Here is a 22,895-nt window from a genome sequence, read left to right on the forward strand (position 1 = left end):
GGAAGGGAGGAAGGGACAGAGGGGGATGAGCTGACAGGTTAGGGCTGTTTAGTAGTGTGGAGGAAGGGAGGAAGGGACAGAGGGGGATGAGCTGACAGGTTAGGGCTGTTTATAGTGTGGAGGAAGGGAGGAAGGGACAGAGGGGGGGACAGGTTAGAGGCTGTTTTTAGTAGTGTGGAGGAAGGGACAGAGGGGTTACAGGTTAGGCTGTTTAGTAGTGTGGAGGAAGGGCCAGAGGGGGATGAGCTGACAGGTTAGGGCTGTTTAGTAGTGTGAGGAAGGAGGAAGGGACAGAGGGGGATGAGCTGACAGGTTAGGGCTGTTTAGTAGTGTGGAGGAAGGGAGGAAGGGACAGAGGGGGATGAGCTGACAGGTTAGGGCTGTTTAGTAGTGTGGAGGAAGGGAGGAAGGGGGATGAGCTGACAGGTTAGGGCTGTTTAGTAGTGTGGAGGAAGGGCCAGAGGCGGATGAGCTGACAGGTTAGGGCTGTTTAGTAGTGTGGAGGAAGGGACAGAGGGGGATGAGCTGACAGGTTAGGGCTGTTTAGTAGTGTGGAGGAAGGGAGGAAGGGACAGGGGGGGATGAGCTGACAGGTTAGGGCTGTTTAGTAGTGTGGAGGATGGGAGGGGTTGGTGGGCAGGGGGGAGGAAGAAGGGGAGGAGTAGGAGAGCAGGAAGGAGGGGGGAGTGATGAGGAGTCTGATGTGAAAAGCAGCTCCTGCGTGGGTGGATTTAGACACCTCTGTCTGTCCGGCTTGAGTCAGTCGGGATGAAAGTGGGATGACAGTTCATCAGAGAAGATTGGGTCACCACACACCCACTTATCATTGCTGTCACACAAGACACAAAGCTTCCCTGACCTCTCTATCGTCCCAAATATTACACTTATTCATAGAGAAGAAAAGAGGGATGAGAGAGAGAGAGAGAGAGATAGAGGGGGATGAGAGAGAGAGATAGAGGGGGATGAGAGAGAGAGAGAGAGAGAGATAGGGATGAGAGAGAGAGAGTGCGAGAGAAAGAAAGAGAGGGAGATTGGTATAGAGAGTGAGAGAGAGAGAGAGAGAGAGAGAGAGAGAGAGAGAGAGAGAGAGAGAGAGAAAGAAAGAGAGAGATTGGTAGAGAGAGAGAGAGAGAGAGAGAGAGAGAGAGGAGAAAGGAAAGAGAGGGAGATTGGTATAGAGAGTGAGAGAGAGAGAGAGAGAGATAGAGAGAGAGAGAGAGAGAGAGAGAGAGAGAAAGAAAGAAAGAGAGGGAGATTGGTATAGAGAGTGAGAGAGAGGCTCCTCTTTGTCTACAGAGAACAGACGTGTTACCATACAGTCCAGCCAGCGATTATTAAGGGACCAGAGACAGTCCAGGGGGCCAGACAGGTCTCTTGCCTTGTCACACGTCCATCATATGTTCCTCTGATAGAGGAGAGAGGAGGAGGGCTGGAAGGGTGCACTGACAGGAGAGGAGGGTCACGGTTATGGTTAGAGCCGAGAGCTGGAGCCAGGCGCAAAGAGTTCTACAATTCAATCAAATGAATCACTTTGCTATTCTAGAAAAAGTGGGTCGGGGGTGGTGGGGTGGGTGTTTGTGGAGCGGGGTGGGGGTGGTGGAGCGGGGTGGGGGGTCAGGGGGCTGTGGAGTGGGGTGGGGGGTGGTGGAGGGGGTGGTGGAGCGGGGTGGGCGGGGTGGTGGGAGTAGGTGGTGGAGTGGGGTGGTGGAGGGGTGGGTCTGGGTTGGTGGAGTGTGGAGGTGGAGTGGGGTGGGTCGGGGTGGAGGGACGGGGTGGTGGAGGGTGGGTGGAGTGGGTGGGGAAGGGTGGTGGAGCGGTGGGTCGGGGACAGGGGGTTGTGGACGGGGTGGGTCGGGGGTGGTGGGAGCGGGGTGGGTCGGGTGGTGGGGGTGGGTCTGGAGCGGGGGTCGGGGTGGTGGAGTGAACGGGGTGGGTCTGGGTCTGGGTTGTGTAACGGGGGGTGGGGTGGGGTCTGGGTGTGTGAAAGTGGGGTGGTGGGTGGGGTCTCGGGGTCTGGGTTGTGTAACGGGGTGGGTCTGGAGCGGGGTGGGTGTGGTGGAGCGGGGGTGGTGGACAGGGTGGTGGGTCAGGGTGGTGGAGTGGGGTGGTGGAGGGGTGGGTCTGTGGTTGGGGTGGAAACGGTGGGTCTGGGTCAGGGGTGGTGGAGTGGGGTGGTGGGAGTGGGGTGGTGGATGGGGTGGGTCAGGGGTGGTGGAGGTGGAACGGGGTGGGTCGGGGTGGAGCGGGGGGTCTGGGTCGTGGGTGGGTGGAGCGGGGTGGGTCGGGGTTGTGAGCGGGGTGGGACGGGGTTGTGAGGCGGGGTCTGGTTGTGAAACGGGGTGGGTCTGGGTCTGGGTTGTAACGGGGTGGGTCTGGGTTGTGAAACGGGGTGGGTCTGGGTCTGGGTTGTGTAACGGGGTGGGTCTGGGTCTGGGTTAACGGGGTGGTCTGGGGAAACGGGGGGGTGGGTCTGGGTCTGGGTTGGGTTGAAACGGGGTGGGTCTGGGTCTGGGTTGTGAAACGGGGTGGGTCTGGGTCTGGGTTGTGAAACGGGGTGGGTCTGGGTCTGGGTCTGTGTGAAACGGGGTGGGTCTGGGTCTGGGTTGTGAAACGGGGTGGGTCTGGGTCTGGGTTGTGAACGGGGTGGGTCTGGGTTGTGAAACGGGGTGGGTCTGGGTCTGGGTTGTGAAACGGGGTGGGTCTGGGTTGTGAAACGGGGTGGGGTCTGGGTTGAATGAAACGGGTGGGTCTGGGTTGTGAAACGGGTGGGTCTGGGTTGTGAACGGGGTGGGTCGTGAATGTGCAATAATGAAGTACTGTGGGGTGAATATAATCGAGATACACCACAAAAACATGAATCATCTGTTGCTCAACATCTTGTGGGATGTAATAGTCACTCCTAATCAGAACCGTGAAGAACATCTCCTTCAGAATTTCCACCTCTTGTGTGCCCTATTGGCACGACGCACGACCACGTTCGCCAAAGGTTTACAAAGTATTACCAAACATCATTAAATCAAGGATCGGGTATCTGCAGTCTCTTCTAACTGTAGGCTCGTGGCCAAAAGTTAGGAGAATGACACAAATATTAATTTTCAAAAAAGTCTGCTGCCTCAGTTTGTATGATGGCAATTTGCATATACTCCAGAATGTTATGAAGAGTGATCAGATGAATTACAATTAACAGATTAATTAATTAAAAGTCCCTCTTTGCCATGCAAATGAACTGAATCCCCCAAAACATTTCCACTGCATTTCAGTCCTGCCACAAAGGACCAGCTGACATCATGTCAGTGATTCTCTCATTAACACAGGTGTGAGTGTTGACGAGGACAAGGCTGAGATCACTCTGTCATGTGGGTTGAGTTCGAATAACAGACTGGATGCTTCAAAAGGAGGGTGGTGCTTGGAATCATTGTTCTTCCTCTGTCAACCATGGTTACCTGCAAGGAAACACGTGTCATCATTGCTTTGCACAAAAAGGGCTTCGCTGGCAAGGATATTGCTGCCAGTAAGATTGCACCTAAATCAACCATTTAACGGATCATCAAGAACTTCAAGGAGAGCGGTTCAATTGTTGTGAAGAAGGCTTCAGGGTGCCCAAGAATGTCCAGCAAGCGCCAGAACCGCCTCCTAAAGTTGATTCAGCTGCAGGATCGGGCACCACCAGTATAGAGCTTGCTCAGGAATGGCAGCAGGCAGGTGTTAGTACATCTGCACGCACAGTGATGCGAAGACTTTGGAGGATGGCCTGGTGTCAAGAAGGGCAGCAAAGAAGCCACTTCTCTCCAGGAAAAACATCAGGGACAGACTGATATTCTGCAAAAGGTACAGGGATTGGACTGCTGAGGACTGGGGTAAAGTCATTTTCACTGATGAATCCCCTTTCCGATTGTTTGGGGCATCCGGAAATAAAGCTTGTCCGGAGAAGGTGAGCGCTACCATCAGTCCTGTGTCATGCCAACAGCAAAGCATCCCGAGACCATTCATGTGTGGGGTTGCTTCTCAGCCAAGGGATTGGGCTCACTCACAATTTTGCCTCAGAACACAGCCATGAATTAATAATTTTTCCAACACATCTTCCGAGAGTAACTTCTCTCTGGAATGTCCAGTATGTCATGACTTCCCTCTTCTCTCTTCACTCACTCTCTCTCACTCACTCTCTCTCTCTCACTCACTCTCTCTCTCTCTATCTCTCTCTGGCCAGTCCTCTCTCTCTCTCACTCACTCTCTCACTCACTTTCTTCTCTCTCATCTCTCTCTGGCCAGTCCAGTATGTAATGACTCTTCTCTCTCACTCACCATTCTCTTCTCTATCTCTCTCTCTGGCCTGTCCAGTATGTAATGACTCTTCTCTCCTCTATGTTTTCTCTCTCTCTCACTCATTCTTTCTCTTACTCTCTCTCTGGCCTGTCCAGTATGTAATGACTTTTCTAGTGTTAGGTGGCGGCCAGCAGCACCTTTGAAGTTGCTCATCTCCATGTGTCATAGTCAACCCACACACTTTTCCCCTCCAGCCTTCCAGTGAGCTAGAGCCCTGTACAGGCTCCGTGGAGAGAGAAATGGAGAGATACATAGAAAGAGAGAGAGAGGGAGGGGATAGACACAGGGTGAGAGAGAGAGAGAGAGAGAGAGAGAGGAGGGAAAGACACAGGGGTGAGAGAGAGAGAGAGAGAGAGAGAGGGGAGGGGATAGACACAGGGGTGAGAGAGAGAGAGAGGAGGGGGAGGGATAGACACAGGGGTGAGAGGGAGAGAGAGGGGATAGACACAGGGGAGAGAGATAGAGAGAGGAGAGGGGATAGACACAGGGGTGAGAGAGATAGAGAGAGAGAGAAAGATGGTGGTGGAGAGAGAGAGGGAGGGGATAGACACAGGGGTGAGAGAGAGATAGAGAGAGAGAGAGAGAGAGGGAGGGGATAGACACAGGGGTGAGAGAGATAGAGAGAGAGAGAAAGATGGTGGTGGAGAGAGAGAGAGAGAGAGAGAGAGAGAGAGAGGGAGGGAGAGAGAGAGAAATAGGGAGCGACAGGAGAGAAAGAGAGAGACAGAGAGAGAGAGAAAGAGGTAGAGACAGAGAGAGAGAAAGAGAGAGAGAAAGAGAGACAGAGAGAGAAAGAGAGAGACAGAGAGACAGAGAAAGAGGTAGAGACAGAGAGAGAAAGAGGGAGAGAAAGAGAGAGAGAAAGGGGAGAGAAAGAGAGAGAAAGAGGGAGAGACAGAGAGAGAAAGAGAGAGAGACAGAGAGAGAGAGAAAGAGGGAGAGTCCAGGAAGGGACATAAAGAAAGAGAGAGAAAGAGGAGAGTCCCAGAAGGGACATAAAGACAGAGAGAGCTCAGTGACTGATCCTGAGCCCAATGAGGTGAATGTAGCTTCCTCTCCCCACCTCTCTGTTCCAGCTTTTCCTCAATAAGGCTTTGATCAGCTGTTACATGGAATTCCACTGTTGAGCCGAACAGACTAATATATGTAGCAGCATGAGTCTGGTCAAAGGATACGTTGGGAAAGTTCAGAGTTCATTTAGACTTTTATTAACAGGGTCATCAACCAGCAGCACTAGGGATATTATAGCCGGAGACTCACATCTCCCTCACTAGGATATTGAAGCCGAGACTCACATCTCCTCACTAGGGATATTGAAGCCAGAGACTCACATCTCCCTCACTAGGGATATTGAAGGAGACTCACATCTCCCTCACTAGGGATATTGAAGCCAGAGACTCACATCTCCCTCACTAGGGATATTGAAGCCAGAGACTCACATCTCCCTCACTAGGGATATTGAAGCCGGAGACTCACATCTCCTCACTAGGGATATTGAAGCCAGAGACTCACATCTCCCTCACTAGGGATATTGAAGCCGGAGACTCACATCTCCCTCACTAGGGATATTGAAGCCAGAGACTCACATCTCCTCACTAGGGATATTGAAGCCAGACTCACATCTCCCTCACTAGATGAAGCCAGAGACTCACATCTCCTCACTAGGGATATTGAAGTCCGAGACTCATATCTCCCTCACTAGGGATATTGAAGCCAGAGACTCACATCTCCTCACTAGGGATATTGAAGCCAGAGACTCACATCTCCCTCACTAGGGATATTGAAGCCAGAGACTCACATCTCCTCACTAGGGATATTGAAGCCAGAGACTCACATCTCCCTCACTAGGGATATTGAAGCCAGAGACTCACATCTCCTCACTAGGGATATTGAAGCCAGAGACTCACATCTCCCTCACTAGGGATATTGAAGCCAGAGACTCACATCTCCTCACTAGGGATATTGAAGCCAGAGACTCACATCTCCCTCACTAGGGATATTGAAGCCGGAGACTCACATCTCCCTCACTAGGGATATTGAAGCAAGAGACTCACATCTCCTCACTAGGGATATTGAAGCCGGAGACTCACATCTCCTCACTAGGGATATTGAAGCCAGAGACTCACATCTCCCTCACTAGGGATATTGAAGCCAGAGACTCACATCTCTCACTAGGGATATTGAAGCCGGAGACTCACATCTCCTCACTAGGGATATTGAAGCCGGAGACTCACATCTCCCTCACTAGGGATATTGAAGCCAGAGACTCACATCTCCCTCACTAGGATATTGAAGCCAGAGACTCACATCTCCTCACTACGGATATTGAAGCCAGAGACTCACATCACCCTCACTAGGGATATTGAAGCCAGAGACTCACATCTCCCTCACTAGGATATTGAAGCCAGAGACTCACATCTCCCTCACGGATCATCCAGAGCCGCAGTCTGACTGGGGATATTTAGGTAGCCACATTTTGTCACTTGTGGGTTGTGGGTGATTGTCTATGTTAGTTGCTTGTGTCAGCACAGTTCCCTCATTATATTGAAGCCAGTTATTCATTTATTGTAGGGATTTGAAGCCAGAGTTCACATCTCCCTCACTAATTAAAAAATCATCATGAACACATACCACGCTGCATTTTGGTCCGGAGACTCCTCCTACGATGATATTGAAACTACAGAACATCCTCACCGATATTGAAGCCAGAGACATCAGGATCCCTGACTAGAACATTGAAGCCAGAGAAAACAGAACATCAGGACCGATCTCCCTCACAGAACATCAGAGACCACATCTCCCTCACAGAACATTGGAAGCCGGAGACTCAGATCTCCATCAGGATATTGAAGCAAGAGAACATCTCCTCACTAGGATACAGAAGCCGGGACCACATCTCCCTCACTAGGGATATTGAATCAGAGACTCACATCTCCGGATCATCCAGAGCCGCTAGTCTGACTGGGAGAACATTAGGTAGCCTGTTTTGTCATTGTGGGTTGTGGGTGATTGTCTAGAACACTTGTGTCAGCACAGTTCTCATTATAGCTTCACGGTCGATATTCGTTTATTGTTTTGTATAGTTTGTATTCAGTGTTCAGTGCTTACTTTAATTAAAAAATCATCATGAACACATACCACGCTGCATTTTGGTCCGCTCCAGAACATCAGTGACCAACTACAGAACATCGGGACCGACTACAGAACATTGGGACCGACTACAGAACATCGGGACCGACTACAGAACATCAGGACCGACTACAGAACATCGGGACCGACTACAGAACACCAGGACCGACTACAGAACATCGGGACCGACTACAGAACATCGGGACCGACTACAGAACATCGGGACCGACTACAGAACATCGGGACCGACTACAGAACATCGGGACCGACTACAGAACATCAGGACCGACTACAGAACATCTGGACCGACTACAGAACACCGGGACCGACTACAGAACATCGGGACCAACTACAGAACATCGGGACCGACTACAGAACATCGGGACCGACTACAGAACATCAGGACCGACTACAGAACATCAGGACCGACTACAGAACATCAGGACCGACTACAGAACATCGGGACCGACTACAGAACATCAGGACCGACTACAGAACATCGGGACCGACTACAGAACATCGGGACCGACTACAGAACATCAGGACCGACTACAGAACATCAGGACCGACTACAGAACATCAGGACTGACTACAGAACACCGGGACCGAACATCAGGACCGACTACAGAACATCAGGACCGACTACAGAACATCAGGACCGACTACAGAACATCAGGACCGACTACAGAACACCGGGACCGACTACAGAACATCAGGACCGACTACAGAGCACCGGAACCGAGTACAGAACATCAGGACCGACTACAGAACACCGGGACCGACTACAGAACATCAGGACCGACTACAGAACACCGGGACCGAGTACAGAACATCAGGACCGACTACAGAACACCGCGACCGACTACAGAACACCGGGACCGACTACAGAACATCAGGACCGACTACAGAACACTGGGACTGACTACAGAACATCAGGACCGACTACAGAACATCAAGACCGACTACAGAACATCAAGACTGACTACAGAACACCGGGACCGACTACAGAACAGCAAGACCGACTACAGAACATCAGGACCGACTACAGAACATCGGGACCGACACAGAACATGACTACAGAACATCGGGACCGACTACAGAACATTGGGACCGACTACAGAACATTGGGACCGACTACAGAACATCGGGACCGACTACAGAACATCGGACCGACTACAGAACATCGGGACCGACTAGAGAACAACGGGACCGACTACAGAACATCAGGATCGACTACAGAACATCGGGACCGACTACAGAACATCAGGATCGACTACAGAACATCAGGACCGACTACAGAACATCAGGACCGACTACAGAACATCCGGACTGACTACAGAACACCGGGACTGACTACAGAACATCGGGACCGACTACAGAACATCAGGACCGACTACAGAACATCAGGACCGACTACAGAACACGGGGACCAACAACAGACTGTCAGTAACGACACAGAGTACATGATGATCCAGGACAGACTGTCAGTAACGACACAGAGTACATGATGATCCAGGACAGACTGTCAGTAACGACACAGAGTACATGATGATCCAGGACAGACTGTCAGTAACGACACAGAGCACATGATGATCCAGGACCGACAACAGACTGTCAGTAACGACACAGAGTACATGATGATCCAGGACAGACTGTCAGTAACGACACAGAGCACATGATGATCCAGGACAGACAACAGACTGTCAGTAACGACACAGAGTACATGATGATCCAGGACAGACTGTCAGTAACGATACAGAGCACATGATGATCCAGGACCGACAACAGACTGTCAGTAACAACACAGAGTACATGATGATCCAGGACAGACTGTCAGTAACGACACAGAGTACATGATGATCCAGGACCGACAACAGACTGTCAGTAACGACACAGAGTACATGATGATCCAGGACAGACTGTCAGTAACCACACAGAGCACATGATGATCCAGGACCGACAACAGACTGTCAGTAACGCACACAGAGTACATGATGATCCAGGACAGACTGTCAGTAACGACACAGAGTACATGATGATCCAGGACCGACAACAGACTGTCAGTAACGACACAGAGTACATGATGATCCAGGACAGACTGTCAGTAACGACACAGAGCACATGATGATCCAGGACAGACAACAGACTGTCAGTAACGACACAGAGCACATGATGATCCAGGACAGACTGTCAGTAACGACACAGAGCACATGATGATCCAGGACAGACTGTCAGTAACGACACAGAGTACATGATGATCCAGGACAGACTGTCAGTAACGACACAGAGTACATGATGATCCAGGACCGACAACAGACTGTCAGTAACGTCACAGAGCACATGATGATCCAGGACCGACAACAGACTGTCAGTAACGACACAGAGCACATGATGATCCAGGACCGACAACAGACTGTCAGTAACGACACAGAGCACATGATGATCCAGGACAGACTGTCAGTAACGACACAGAGTACATGATGATCCAGGACAGACAACAGACTGTCAGTAACGACACAGAGTACATGATGATCCAGGACAGACAACAGACTGTCAGTAACGACACAGAGTACATGATGATCCAGGACAGACAACAGACTGTCAGTAACGACACAGAGCACATGATGATCCAGGACAGACAACACAGCATCAGGACCGACTACAGAGCATCAGGACCGACTACAGAATATCAGTAACGACACAGAGCACATGATGATCCAGGACAGACTGTCAGTAACGACACAGAGTACATGATGATCCAGGACCGACAACAGACTGCCAGTAACGACACAGAGCACATGATGATCCAGGACCGACAACAGACTGTCAGTATCGACACAGAGCACATGATGATCCAGGACAGACAACAGACTGTCAGTAACGACACAGAGTACATGATGATCCAGGACAGACTGTCAGTAACGACACAGAGCACATGATGATCCAGGACAGACAACAGACTGTCAGTAACGACACAGAGCACATGATGATCCAGGACAGACTGTCAGTAACGACACAGAGCACATGATGATCCAGGACAGACTGTCAGTAACGACACAGAGCACATGATGATCCAGGACAGACAACAGACTGTCAGTAACGACACAGAGTACATGATGATCCAGGACCGACAACAGACTGTCAGTAACGACACAGAGTACATGATGATCCAGGACAGACAACAGACTGTCAGTAACGACACAGAGTACATGATGATCCAGGACAGACAACAGACTGTCAGTAACGACACAGAGCACATGATGATCCAGGACCGACAACAGACTGTCAGTAACGACACAGAGTACATGATGATCCAGGACAGACTGTCAGTAACGACACAGAGCACATGATGATCCAGGACCGACAACAGACTGTTAGTAACGACCAGAGTACATGATGATCCAGGACAGACTGTCAGTAACGACACAGAGCACATGATGATCCAGGACAGACAACAGACTGTCAGTAACGACACAGAGCACATGATGATCCAGGACAGACTGTCAGTAACGACACAGAGCACATGATGATCCAGGACAGACAACAGACTGTCAGTAACGACAGAGAGTACATGATGATCCAGGACAGACTGTCAGTAATGACACAGAGCACATGATGATCCAGGACAGACAACAGACTGTCAGTAACGACACAGAGTACATGATGATCCAGGACAGACTGTCAGTAACGACACAGAGCACATGATGATCCAGACAGACAATAGACTGTCAGTAACGACACAGAGCACATGATGATCCAGGACAGACAACAGACTGTCAGTAACGACACAGAGCACATGATGATCCAGGACAGACAACAGACTGTCAGTAACGACACAGAGCACATGATGATCCAGGACAGACAACAGACTGTCAGTAACGACACAGAGCACATGATGATCCAGGACAGACAACAGACTGTCAGTAACGACACAGAGCACATGATGATCCAGGACAGACAACAGACTGTCAGTAACGACACAGAGTACATGATGATCCAGACAGACTGTCAGTAACGACACAGAGCACATGATGATCCAGGACAGACAACAGACTGTCAGTAACGACACAGAGTACATGATGATCCAGACAGACAACAGACTGTCAGTAACGACACAGAGCACATGATGATCCAGGACAGACAACAGACTGTCAGTAACGACACAGAGCACATGATGATCCAGGACAGACAACAGACTGTCAGTAACGACACAGAGTACATGATGATCCAGGACAGACAACAGACTGTCAGTAACGACACAGAGCACATGATGATCCAGGACAGACAACAGACTGTCAGTAACGACACAGAGTACATGATGATCCAGGACAGACTGTCAGTAACGACACAGAGCACATGATGATCCAGGACAGACAACAGACTGTCAGTAACGACACAGAGTACATGATGATCCAGGACAGACAGACTGTCAGTAACGACACAGAGTACATGATGATCCAGGACAGACAACAGACTGTCAGTAACGACACAGAGCACATGATGATCCAGGACAGACAACAGACTGTCAGTAACGACACAGAGTACATGATGATCCAGGACAGACTGTCAGTAACGACACAGAGCACATGATGATCCAGGACAGACAACAGACTGTCAGTAACGACACAGAGTACATGATGATCCAGGACAGACAACAGACTGTCAGTAACGACACAGAGCACATGATGATCCAGGACAGACAACAGACTGTCAGTAACGACACAGAGTACATGATGATCCAGGACAGACAGAGTACATGATGATCCAGGACAGACAACAGACTGTCAGTAACGACACAGAGTACATGATGATCCAGGACAGACTGTCAGTAACGACACAGAGTACATGATGATCCAGGACAGACAACAGACTGTCAGTAACGACACAGAGTACATGATGATCCAGGACAGACTGTCAGTAACGACACAGAGCACATGATGATCCAGGACACATTATATTTCTGTTTGGACCCATAATTTGATTCATGTTGTGAATTTGATCAGAATAAATCACCATCGTTATGATCTATAAAAAGACCCTTTCCTCCTTCCTCTTGACAATGTGACGTGGATGTGTTGTTCTCTCAGCTTCCTCTCTCGGGTCAGTCCCAGTTCAACAACACTAAACAAGCTCTCTCTAAATACTGATGACTTATCCCAAACACATCAACCTGATTACTCCCAGTCCAACAGACAGTGCCCTTTTCCAGTCCATGTACCCAGGACGGATATATAAAACAGACACAAACAGACGCAAAGCTTTCAAATTCATTAATAAAGAGTAGATGTGATATTCTGTCTAAGAATAGCTACTTAATGTGAATGAATAATCCTAATCAAAGTGATTACAGTCGACTGAACAACACAGACGTCACAGTGTTGATAATTGGTCACCGTTCTATTTCAGTCTCTCTACACTGTCTGGCCCTTTACATGCTACCATGAATTATCTCAACACTGTCTGGCCCTTAACATGCTACCATGAATTATCTCAACACTGTCTGGCCCTTTACATGCTACCATGAATTATCTCAACACTGTCTGGCCCTTTACATGCTACCATGAATTATCTCAACACTGTCTGGCCCTTTACATGCTACCATGAATTATCTCAACACTGTCTGGCCCTTTACATGCTACCATGAATTATCTCAACACTGTCTGGCCCTTAACATGCTACCATGAATTATCTCAACACTGTCTGGCCCTTTTACATGCTACCATGAATTATCTCAACACTGTCTGGCCCTTTACATGCTACCATGAATTATCTCAACACTGTCTGGCCCTTTACATGCTACCATGAATTATCTCAACACTGTCTGGCCCTTTACATGCTACCATGAATTATCTCAACACTGTCTGGCCCTTTACATGCTACCATGAATTATCTCAACACTGTCTGGCCCTTTACATGCTACCATGAATTATCTCAGCACTGTCTGGCCCTTTACATGCTACCATGAATTATCTCAACACTGTCTGGCCCTTTTACATGCTACCATGAATTATCTCAACACTGTCTGGCCCTTAACATGCTACCATGAATTATCTCAGCACTGTCTGGCCCTTTACCTGCTACCATGAATTATCTCAACACTGTCTGGCCCTTTTACATGCTACCATGAATTATCTCAACACTGTCTGGCCCTTAACATGCTACCATGAATTATCTCAACACTGTCTGGCCCTTTACATGCTACCATGAATTATCTCAGCACTGTCTGGCCCTTTACATGCTACCATGAATTATCTCAACACTGTCTGGCCCTTAACATGCTACCATGAATTATCTCAACACTGTCTGGCCCTTTACATGCTACCATGAATTATCTCAACACTGTCTGGCCCTTTACATGCTACCATGAATTATCTCAACACTGTCTGGCCCTTTACATGCTACCATGAATTATCTCAACACTGTCTGGCCCTTTACATGCTACCATGAATTATCTCAACACTGTCTGGCCCTTAACATGCTACCATGAATTATAGACCAGTCACTAGAAACAAGTCATTATCTCAACACTGTCACTGGAAACCAGTCACTTTACATGCTACCCATGAATTATCTCAACACTGTCTGGCCCTTTTACATGCTACCATGAATTATCTCAGACCTGGCCCGGAGACCAACATGCTACCAGTGAATTATCTCAGCACTGTCTGGCCCTTTACATGCTACCATGAATTATCTCAACACTGTCTGGCCCACATGACCAGTCACTGACCATTATCAGTCAACACCTGTCTAGAGGCCACATGCACCTGAAGACCAGTCACTAGAAACAAGTCAGTGGAGACCAGTCATGAAGATCCAGTCACTGGAGACCAGTCATGGAGACCAGTCACCGGAGACCATGCTACCATGAGACCAGTCACTAGAGACTAGTCAGTGGAGAACAGTCACCAGAAGACCAGTCACTGGAGACCAGTCACTGGAGACAGTCAGTGGAACCAGTCACTAGAAACAGTCAGTGGAGACCAGTTGGAGACCAGTCACTAGAGACCAGTCACTAGAGACCAGTCACTGGAGACCAGTCACTAGAGACCAGACACTAGAGACCAGTCACTAGAGACCAGTCACTGGAGACCAGTCACTAGAGACCAGTCAGTGGAGACCAGTCACTAGAAACCAGTAACTGGAGACCAGTCACTAGAAACAAGTCAGTGGAGACCAGTCACTGGAGACCAGTCACTGGAGACCAGTCACTGGAGACCAGTCACTGGAGACCAGTCAGTGGAGACCAGTCACTAGAGACCAGTCAGTGGAGACCAGTCAGTGGAGACCAGTCAGTGGAGACCACTGGAGACCAGTCAGTGGAGACCAGTCACTAGAGACCAGTCAGTGGAGACCAGTCACTAGAAACAAGTCAGTGGAGACCAGTCACTGGAGAGACATCACTGGAGAGAAGTCACTGGAGACCAGTCACTGGAGACCAGTCACTAGAAACATTTCACTGGAGACCAGTCAGTGGAGACCATTCACTGGAGACCAGTCACTAGAAACCAGTCAGTGGAGACCAGTCACGGGAGACCAGTCACTGGAGACCAGTCAGGTGGAGACCAGTCAGTGAAGACCAGTCACTAGAGACCAGTCACTGGAGACCAGTCCAGTAGGTGGAGACCAGTCACCAGAAACCAGTCAGTGGAGACCAGTCAGTGGAGACCAGTCACTGGAGACCAGACACTGGAGACCAGTCACTGGAGACCAGTCAGTGGAGACCAGTCAGTAGAGACCAGTCAGTGGAGACCAGTCAGTGGAGACCAGTCCTGGAGACCAGTCACTAGAGACAAGTCACTGGAGACCAGTCATTGGAGACCAGTCAGCTGAGACCAGTCAGTGGAGACCAGTCACTGGAGAACCAGTCACTGGAGACAGTCAGTCAACTGGAGAGACAGTCACTGAGAGAAGTCACTGGAGACCAGTAACTGGAGACCAGTCACTATAAACATTTCACTGGAGACCAGTCACAATAGACCAGCCACTGGAGACCAGTCACTGAAACCAGTCAATGGAGACTAGTCAGTGGAGACCAGTCACTGGAGACCAGTCACTAGAGACCAGTCACCGAAGACCAGTCACTAGAGACAAGTCACTGGAGACCAGTCCGTGGAGACCAGTCACTAGAAACCAGTCAGTGGAGACCAGTCAGTGGAGCCCAGTCAGTGGAGACCAGACACTGGAGACCAGTCACTGGAAACCAGTCAGTGGATACCAGTCAATAGAGACCAGTCACTGGAGACCAGTCAGTGGAGACCAGTCAGTGGAGACCAGTCAGTGGAGACCAGTCACTGGAGACCAGTCATTGGGATAGAGACCAGTCTGGAGACATATCTGAGACCAGTCATAGAGACCAGGTGGAGACAGTCATTGACCAGAGACCAGTCAGCTGGAGACCAGTCAGTGGAGACCAGTCATTGGATACCAGTCATTGGAGACCAGTCAGTGGAGACCAGTCTGTGGAGACCAGTCACTAGAGACCAGTCACTGGAGACCAGTCAGTGAAGACCAGTCACTTGAGACCAGTCACTGGATACCAGTCAGTGGAGACCAAAGTGGACAATAGAGACCAGTCACTGGATACCAGTCAGTGGATACAGTCAGAGACCAGTGGAGACCAGTCAGTGGAGACCAGTCAATGAGAGACAAGTCTGTCTGAATCATTCTAACAGGGAACCAGTCTGTCTGAATCATTCAATGAAGACCAGTCCTGGATACCTGAGTCATTCTATGAGGGAACATGGAGTCTGTGGAACCATTCTAATGAGGGAACCAGTCTGTCTGAATCATTCTAATGAGGGAACATGGAGTCTGTCAGGAGTCTAATGAGGGAACATGGAGTCTGAATCATTCTAATGAGGGAAATCATTCTAATGAGGGGTCTGAATTTTAAAAACAGTCTGTCTGAGTCATTCTAATGAGGAAAAGTCTGAGTCATTCTAATGAGGGAACATGGAGTCTGTCTGAATCATTCTAATGAGGGAACATGGAGTCTGTCTGAGTCATTCTAATGAGGGAACATGGAGTCTGTCTGAATCATTCTAATGAGGGAACATGGAGTCTGTCTGAATCATTCTAATGAGGGAACATGGAGTCTGTCTGAATCATTCTAATGAGGGAACATGGAGTCTGTCTGAGTCATTCTAATGAGGGAACATGGAGTCTGTCTGAGTCATTCTAATGAGGGAACATGGAGTCTGTCTGAATCATTCTAATGAGGGAACATGGAGTCTGTCTGAATCATTCTAATGAGGGAACATGGAGTCTGTCTGAATCATTCTAATGAGGGAACATGGAGTCTGTCTGAATCATTCTAATGAGGGACTGGCCAACTCTCTGGTGATTGGATCATATAACTGGCCAACTCTCTGGTGATCGGATCATATAACCGGCCAACTCTCTGGTGATTGGGTGAGAGATGACATGTGACTCTGGCTGATATATCATCAGGTGCACTTCAAGCTCCTGTTCCCCATTCCCCCACAATCCTGTGCTCTGACAGTTTGTTGTTAGAGGCTCTGTGTGTTGGCATAGGTGCTTCCCTGCACCTGTGTCTGCCCAGAGCTCTGTGGGAGCATAGAGACAGTGTCCCACCTTCCTCTACACTCCCCTCTCCTCTCCCACCTTCCTCTACACTCCCCTCTCCTCTCCCACCTTCCTCTACACCGCCCCTGTCCGCACCCCTCTCCTCTCCTTTCCCGCAGGAGGACTTTTGCCTATTGGGAGGCCGTCATTGTAAAAACAAAAGGTGTTCTTCACTGACTTGCCTAGTTAAATAAAGTTTCAATAAATAAAAAAAACATTTTGATTCTCCTCTATTCCTCTCCTCTCCCCTTCCCTCATCTCCTCTCCCCTTCCTCCACCAATAAGGTGTACCAGGCTTTATTCAATAGTATACTAGGCTAACTACAAAGTACCAGGCTTTATTCAGTAGTATACCAGGCTAACTACAAAGTACCAGGCTTTATTCAGTAGTATACCAGGCTAACTACAAAGTACCAGGCTTTATTCAGTAGTATACCAGGCTAACTACAAAGTACCAGGCTTTATTCATTAGTATACCAGGCTAACTACAAAGTACCAGGCTAACTACAAAGTACCAGGCTAACTTCAAAGTACCAGGCTTTATTCAGTAGTATACCAGGCTAACTACAAAGTACCAGGCTTTATTCAGTAGTATACCAGGCTAACTACAAAGTACCAGGCTTTATTCAGTAGTATACCAGGCTAACTACAAAGTACCAGGCTTTATTCATTAGTATACCAGGCTAACTACAAAGTACCAGGCTAACTACAAAGTACCAGGCTAACTACAAAGTACCAGGCTAACTACAAAGTACCAGGCTTTATTCAGTAGTATACCAGGCTAACTCAAAGTAACAGGCTTTACCAGGCTAACCTCAAAGTACCAGGCTTTATTCAGCAGTATACCAGGCTAACTACAAAGTACCAGGCTTTATTCAGCAGTATACCAGGCTAAATACAGAGTACCAGGCTTTATTCAGTAGTATACCAGGCTAACTACAAAGTACCAGGCTTTATTCAGTAGTATACCAGAGGCTAACTTCAAAGTACCAGGCTTTATTCAGTAGTATACCATAGGCTAACCTCAAAGTACCAGGCTTTATTCAGCAGTATACCAGGCTAACTACAGAGTACCAGGCTTTATTCAGTAGTATACCAGGCTAACTACAAAGTACCAGGCTTTATTCAGTAGTATACCAGAGGCTAACCTCAAAGTACCAGGCTTTATTCAGCAGTATACCAGGCTAACTACAAAGTACCAGGCTTTATTCAGCAGTATACCAGGCTAACTACAGAGTACCAGGCTAACTACAAAGTACCAGGCTTTATTCAGTAGTATACCAGGCTAACTACAGAGTACCAGGCTAACTACAGAGTACCAGGCTAACTACAGAGTACCAGGCTAGGGGTAGGCTGGAAAGGGTTGGAGGGTGGGGGGCATTTCAGATTGTCATAAAGACCTTACAAGGGAGATGATAGAGAGTTAGGAGAAGGGAGGGGATCACAAGGTGTATATGTGTGTGCGCCATGTGTCAAGTACAGTATGTGTGTGTGAGTGCACACCTGTGTGTGTGTGTGTGTGTGTGTGTGTGTGTGTGCGCGCCCCTGTGTGTGTGTGTGTGTGCGCACCCCTGGGTGTAACGTGTAATGTATATAACATGTGTGTGTTCTGTGATCATGTGTGTGTTCTGTGATCATGTGTGTGTTCTGTGATCATGTGTGTGTTCTGTGATCATGTGTGTGTGTTCTGTGTGATACAGGGACTTTAGTGTACAGGGTGGAGAACACCAGACTCAGTGATGGTGGAGCTTTAGAGCTTAGCGCCTGTAATGTGCTCCAGACCTGCCCAGGTTCCCATAGGACCAGAGAGGAGCAGAGAGAGGGGCTGACGGCCTGACTAACTGCCTACTCAGCACATCCCAAACCTGGCTACTTTCCAGACGGTCCCCCCCCTCCACCCCTCACTACCACAAAAACTTATTTTCACTGGAATCAGAACTGAATACTGTCTTGTGATGATATTAATCAAGAGAACATTGTCTTCACCCAAGACTTCTCTCTCTCTCCCCCTTCTCTCTCTCCATCTTTCTCTCTCTCCATCTTTCTCTCTCTCTCTCCCTTCTCCCCAAGACTGATGATATGATTCAATAGATCGACCAGAGGGTCAGTGAAATAGATCAGAGGGTCAGTGATCAATAGATCGACAGAGGGTCAGTGAATAGATCGACTAGAGGGTCAGTGAATCAATAGATCGACCAGAGGGTCAGTGAATTCAATAGATCGACCAGAGGGTCAGTGAATTCAATAGATCGACCAGAGGGTCAGTGAATTCAATAGATCGACCAGAGGGTCAGTGAATTCAATAGATCGACCAGAGGGTCAGTGAATTCAATAGATCGACCAGAGGGTCAGTGAATTCAATAGATCGACCAGAGGGTCAGTGAGGGTCAGTTCAATAGATCGACCAGAGGGTCAGTGAATTCAAGATCGACCAGAGGGTCAGTGATTCAATAGATCGACCAGAGGGTCAGTGAATTCAATGATCACTAGAGGGTCAGTGAATTCAATAGATCGACCAGAGGGTCGTGCAGATCGACCAGAGGGTCACTTGAATAGATCGACCAGAGGGTTGAATTCTACGCTGAGTCAGATTCCAAGAACAGGATGAGATGTCAGCAAACACTTCCAAGAGTTAATGATGAACAGTGAGCCAGGGTGAAATTTGGGAGCGCATCGTCAGCAGTGTACCTTTGGTTCCTCGGGTGTTTCGGCCTTTCACACTATACACCCTCCCCAAAGGCGGCCAGCGACAGGGTGATCAATCCCACGCTTGCGTCCCATTCCCAATTAGTCATAGGAGTTGCCTTGTTGCTGATAGCCAACATCCCCTGGGACTATGGACTAATAATAATAATAATAATAATAATAATAATAATAAACAGACCTCTATAATGAATTAGTGATTGCGTAGAAAGATGGGCATTTGGTGAATGTTGGTTTCTTTAGCAGACACCAGAACAACTACAGAGAAGCAGTGTAATGACTGTCCTCCAGTTTCCTTTTCTGGAGACTCATCTGCTGTTAAACATCTCCATAATGCCAGAGGGGGAGGGGGGGTTATATCATAATGAGTTAGCATGTGTCATGAAGCATACTGCACTCGGCCCACACAGGCACTTCCTGTCCTCGGGGAAGTAATAACACTCATCGTGTTGGGGAGACGTGTCGTTTCACACATTAAAGAGGCTGTTAGAGGAAGTAGTCTACCGTAACACCCTGTTCTAGGAAGGGCCTGAGTGTGTGGGCGGTGTAGTCAGGGTCACAAACCCGTCCGAGGACATCGGCTTATCAACCCATGACCTGATGCACCACCATTTCCCAGGATGGCGTAGTCGGCTAGACGTATTTCACTGTTTCCCCTTTTCAAGCAGCAGACACACAGCGATGCTGAATAGAGATGAGAACAGGAAGCTAAGGCGGGGTGACATTACGGTCGAATGAACCAGAGTGACAGAAGGAGAATGAGTCATTATCTTTACTGTTTCACTGTGATCAACCTTTATCGAAGCCCAAAAGCACATTGTTCTACCTCCTCACTCACTCATCACTCACTCACTCACTCACTCACTCACTCACTCACTCACTCACCACCACCACCACTCACTCACTCACTCTCACCTCTCACTCACTCACTCTCTCTCTCTCTCACTCACTCACTGACTCACTCACCACTCACTCACTCACTCACTCACTCACTCACTCTCACTCACTCACTCACCACCACTCACTCACTCACTCACCACTCTCTCTCTCTCTCTCTCCATGGAAACACTGAGGGAGCAGCACAACACTCATTGTCTTAGTGAGGTGTAGTTTTGAGATACCAACACTCATTATCTTAGTCATTATCTTAGTGAGGTGTAGTTTTGAGATACCAGCACTCATTAGGAGGGGGGGCAGACAGCAGGTTGAGGAGGCAGTAGAATGGATGGCCACACCCCAGGGAGGGGGCATAGAAGGGGTAGGAGGGGGGCAGACAGCCAACACCCAGGTTTAGGAGGGGCAGACATGAACACCCCAGGTTGAGGGGCGGTAGAAGGGGGTAGGAGGGGGCAGACAGCCACACCCCAGGTTGAGGGGTCAGTAGAAGGGGTGGGAGGGGTAGAAAGCCACACCCTATCTGAGGGGGCAGTAGGGGTGGGAGGGGTGCAGACAGCCATTATCCCAGGTTGAGGGGGCAGTAGAAGGGGGTAGAGGGGGTAGACAGGGTTAAGGAGGGGAAGGGTAGGAGGGGGCAGACAGCCACACCCCAGGTTGAGGGGGCAGTAGAAGGGGTAGGAGGGGGCAGACAGCCCACCCCAGGTTGAGGAGGCAGTAGAAGGGGGTAGGAGGGGGGCAGAAAGCCACACCCCAGGTTGAGGGGCAGTAGAAGGGGGTAGGAGGGGGGCAGACAGCCACACCCCCCAGGTTGAGAGGGGGCAGTAGAAGGGGGTAGGAGGGGGCAGACAGCCACACCCCAGGTTGAGGAGGCAGTAGAAGGGGGTAGGAGGGGGCAGACAGCCACACCCCAGGTTGAGGGGCAGTAGAAGGGGGTAGGAGGGGGCAGACAGCCACACCCCAGGTTGAGGAGGCAGTAGAAGGGGGTAGGAGGGGGCAGAAAGCCACACCCCAGGTTGAGAGGGGGGCAGTAGAAGGGGTAGGGGGGGAGGGGGGCAGACAGCCACACCCCAGGTTGAGGGGGCAGTAGAAGGGGGTAGGAGGGGGCAGACAGCCACACCCCAGGTTGAGGGGGCAGTAGAAGGGGGTGGAGGGGGCAGACAGCCACACCCCAGGTTGAGAGGGTAGTGGTAGGAGGGGGCAGACAGCCACACCAGGTTGAGAGGGCAGTAGAAGGGGGTAGGAGGGGGCAGACAGCCACACCCCAGGTTGAGGAGGTAGAAGGGGTAGGAGGGGGGCAGACAGCCACACCCCAGGTTGAGGGGCAGTAGAAGGGGTTCCAGCCAACAGGGGAATGGAGGGGGCAGAAAGCCACACCCCAGGTTGAGAGGGCAGTAGAAGGGGGTAGGAGGGGGCAGAAAGCCACACCCCAGGTTGAGAGGGCAGTAGAAGGGGTGGGAAGGGTGCAGAACAGCCACACCCCAGGTTGAGGGGCAGTAGAAGGGGGTGGGAGGGGTGCAGACAGCCACACCCCAGGTTGAGGGGGCAGTAGACAAAGGGGAGAACCACACCCCAGGTTGAGAGGGCAGTAGAAGGGGGTAGGAGTGGGGGCAGACAGCCACACCCCCAGGTGAGGAGCAGTAGAAGGGGTAGGAGGGGGAAAGCCACACCCCTTTGAGAAGGGGGTGGAGGGGGGGCAGACAAACCATTGAGTGAGGCAGTAGAAGGGGGTAGGAGGGGGCAGAAAGCCACACCCCAGGTTGAATGGGCAGTAGAAGTAGGAGGGGGCAGACAGCCACACCCCAGGTGTAGGCAGACAGAGGGGTGAGGGGGGAGGGGTGCAGACAGCCACACCCCAGGTGAGAGGGCAGTAGAAGGGGTGTGAGGTGTGCCACACCCAGGTGTGAGAGGGCAGTAGAAGGGGGTGTATGGGCAGACAGCCACACCCCAGGTGAGAGGGTATAGAAGGGGGTAGGGAGGGTGTGACAGTGTGAGAGGGTGTGAAGGTTCCAGAACGTGACGGACAGAGGCAGTGTGTGAGTGTTTAAAAAGTGTGAAAATCTGTCCTAGTGAGGGTGTGTGATACCTGTGTGTGTGTGTGGTTTGGAAAAAGTGTGAGAGAACAAAATGTGTGTGTGGTGTGAGGTGTATAGTATGTGTGTGTGTGTGTGTATGTGTGTGTGTGTGTGTGTGTATGTGTGTGTGTGTGTGTGTGTGTGTGTGTGTGTGTGTGTGTGTGTGTGTGTGTGTGTGTGTGA

At 49.8% G+C, this 22,895-nt stretch overlaps 1 protein-coding gene across 1 annotated transcript; it reads right to left on the reverse strand.

Moving 5' to 3' along the window:
- Positions 1-1,526: 1,526 nt before the first annotated feature.
- LOC135567200 (uncharacterized) lies at positions 1,527-22,346 on the reverse strand. The gene is made up of 2 exons (XM_065014627.1): positions 21,289-22,346; positions 1,527-2,430 (listed from the first exon to the last, which is right to left on the reverse strand). Exons 1-2 carry the CDS (start codon positions 22,344-22,346, stop codon positions 1,527-1,529), a joined length of 1,962 nt encoding a protein of 653 aa, XP_064870699.1.
- Between the last annotated feature and the right edge of the window lie 549 nt (positions 22,347-22,895).

The sequence above is a fragment of the Oncorhynchus nerka genome, unplaced genomic scaffold, assembly GCF_034236695.1.
Source record: "Oncorhynchus nerka isolate Pitt River unplaced genomic scaffold, Oner_Uvic_2.0 unplaced_scaffold_2392, whole genome shotgun sequence".
Classification (NCBI taxonomy): Eukaryota; Metazoa; Chordata; class Actinopteri; order Salmoniformes; family Salmonidae; genus Oncorhynchus; species Oncorhynchus nerka.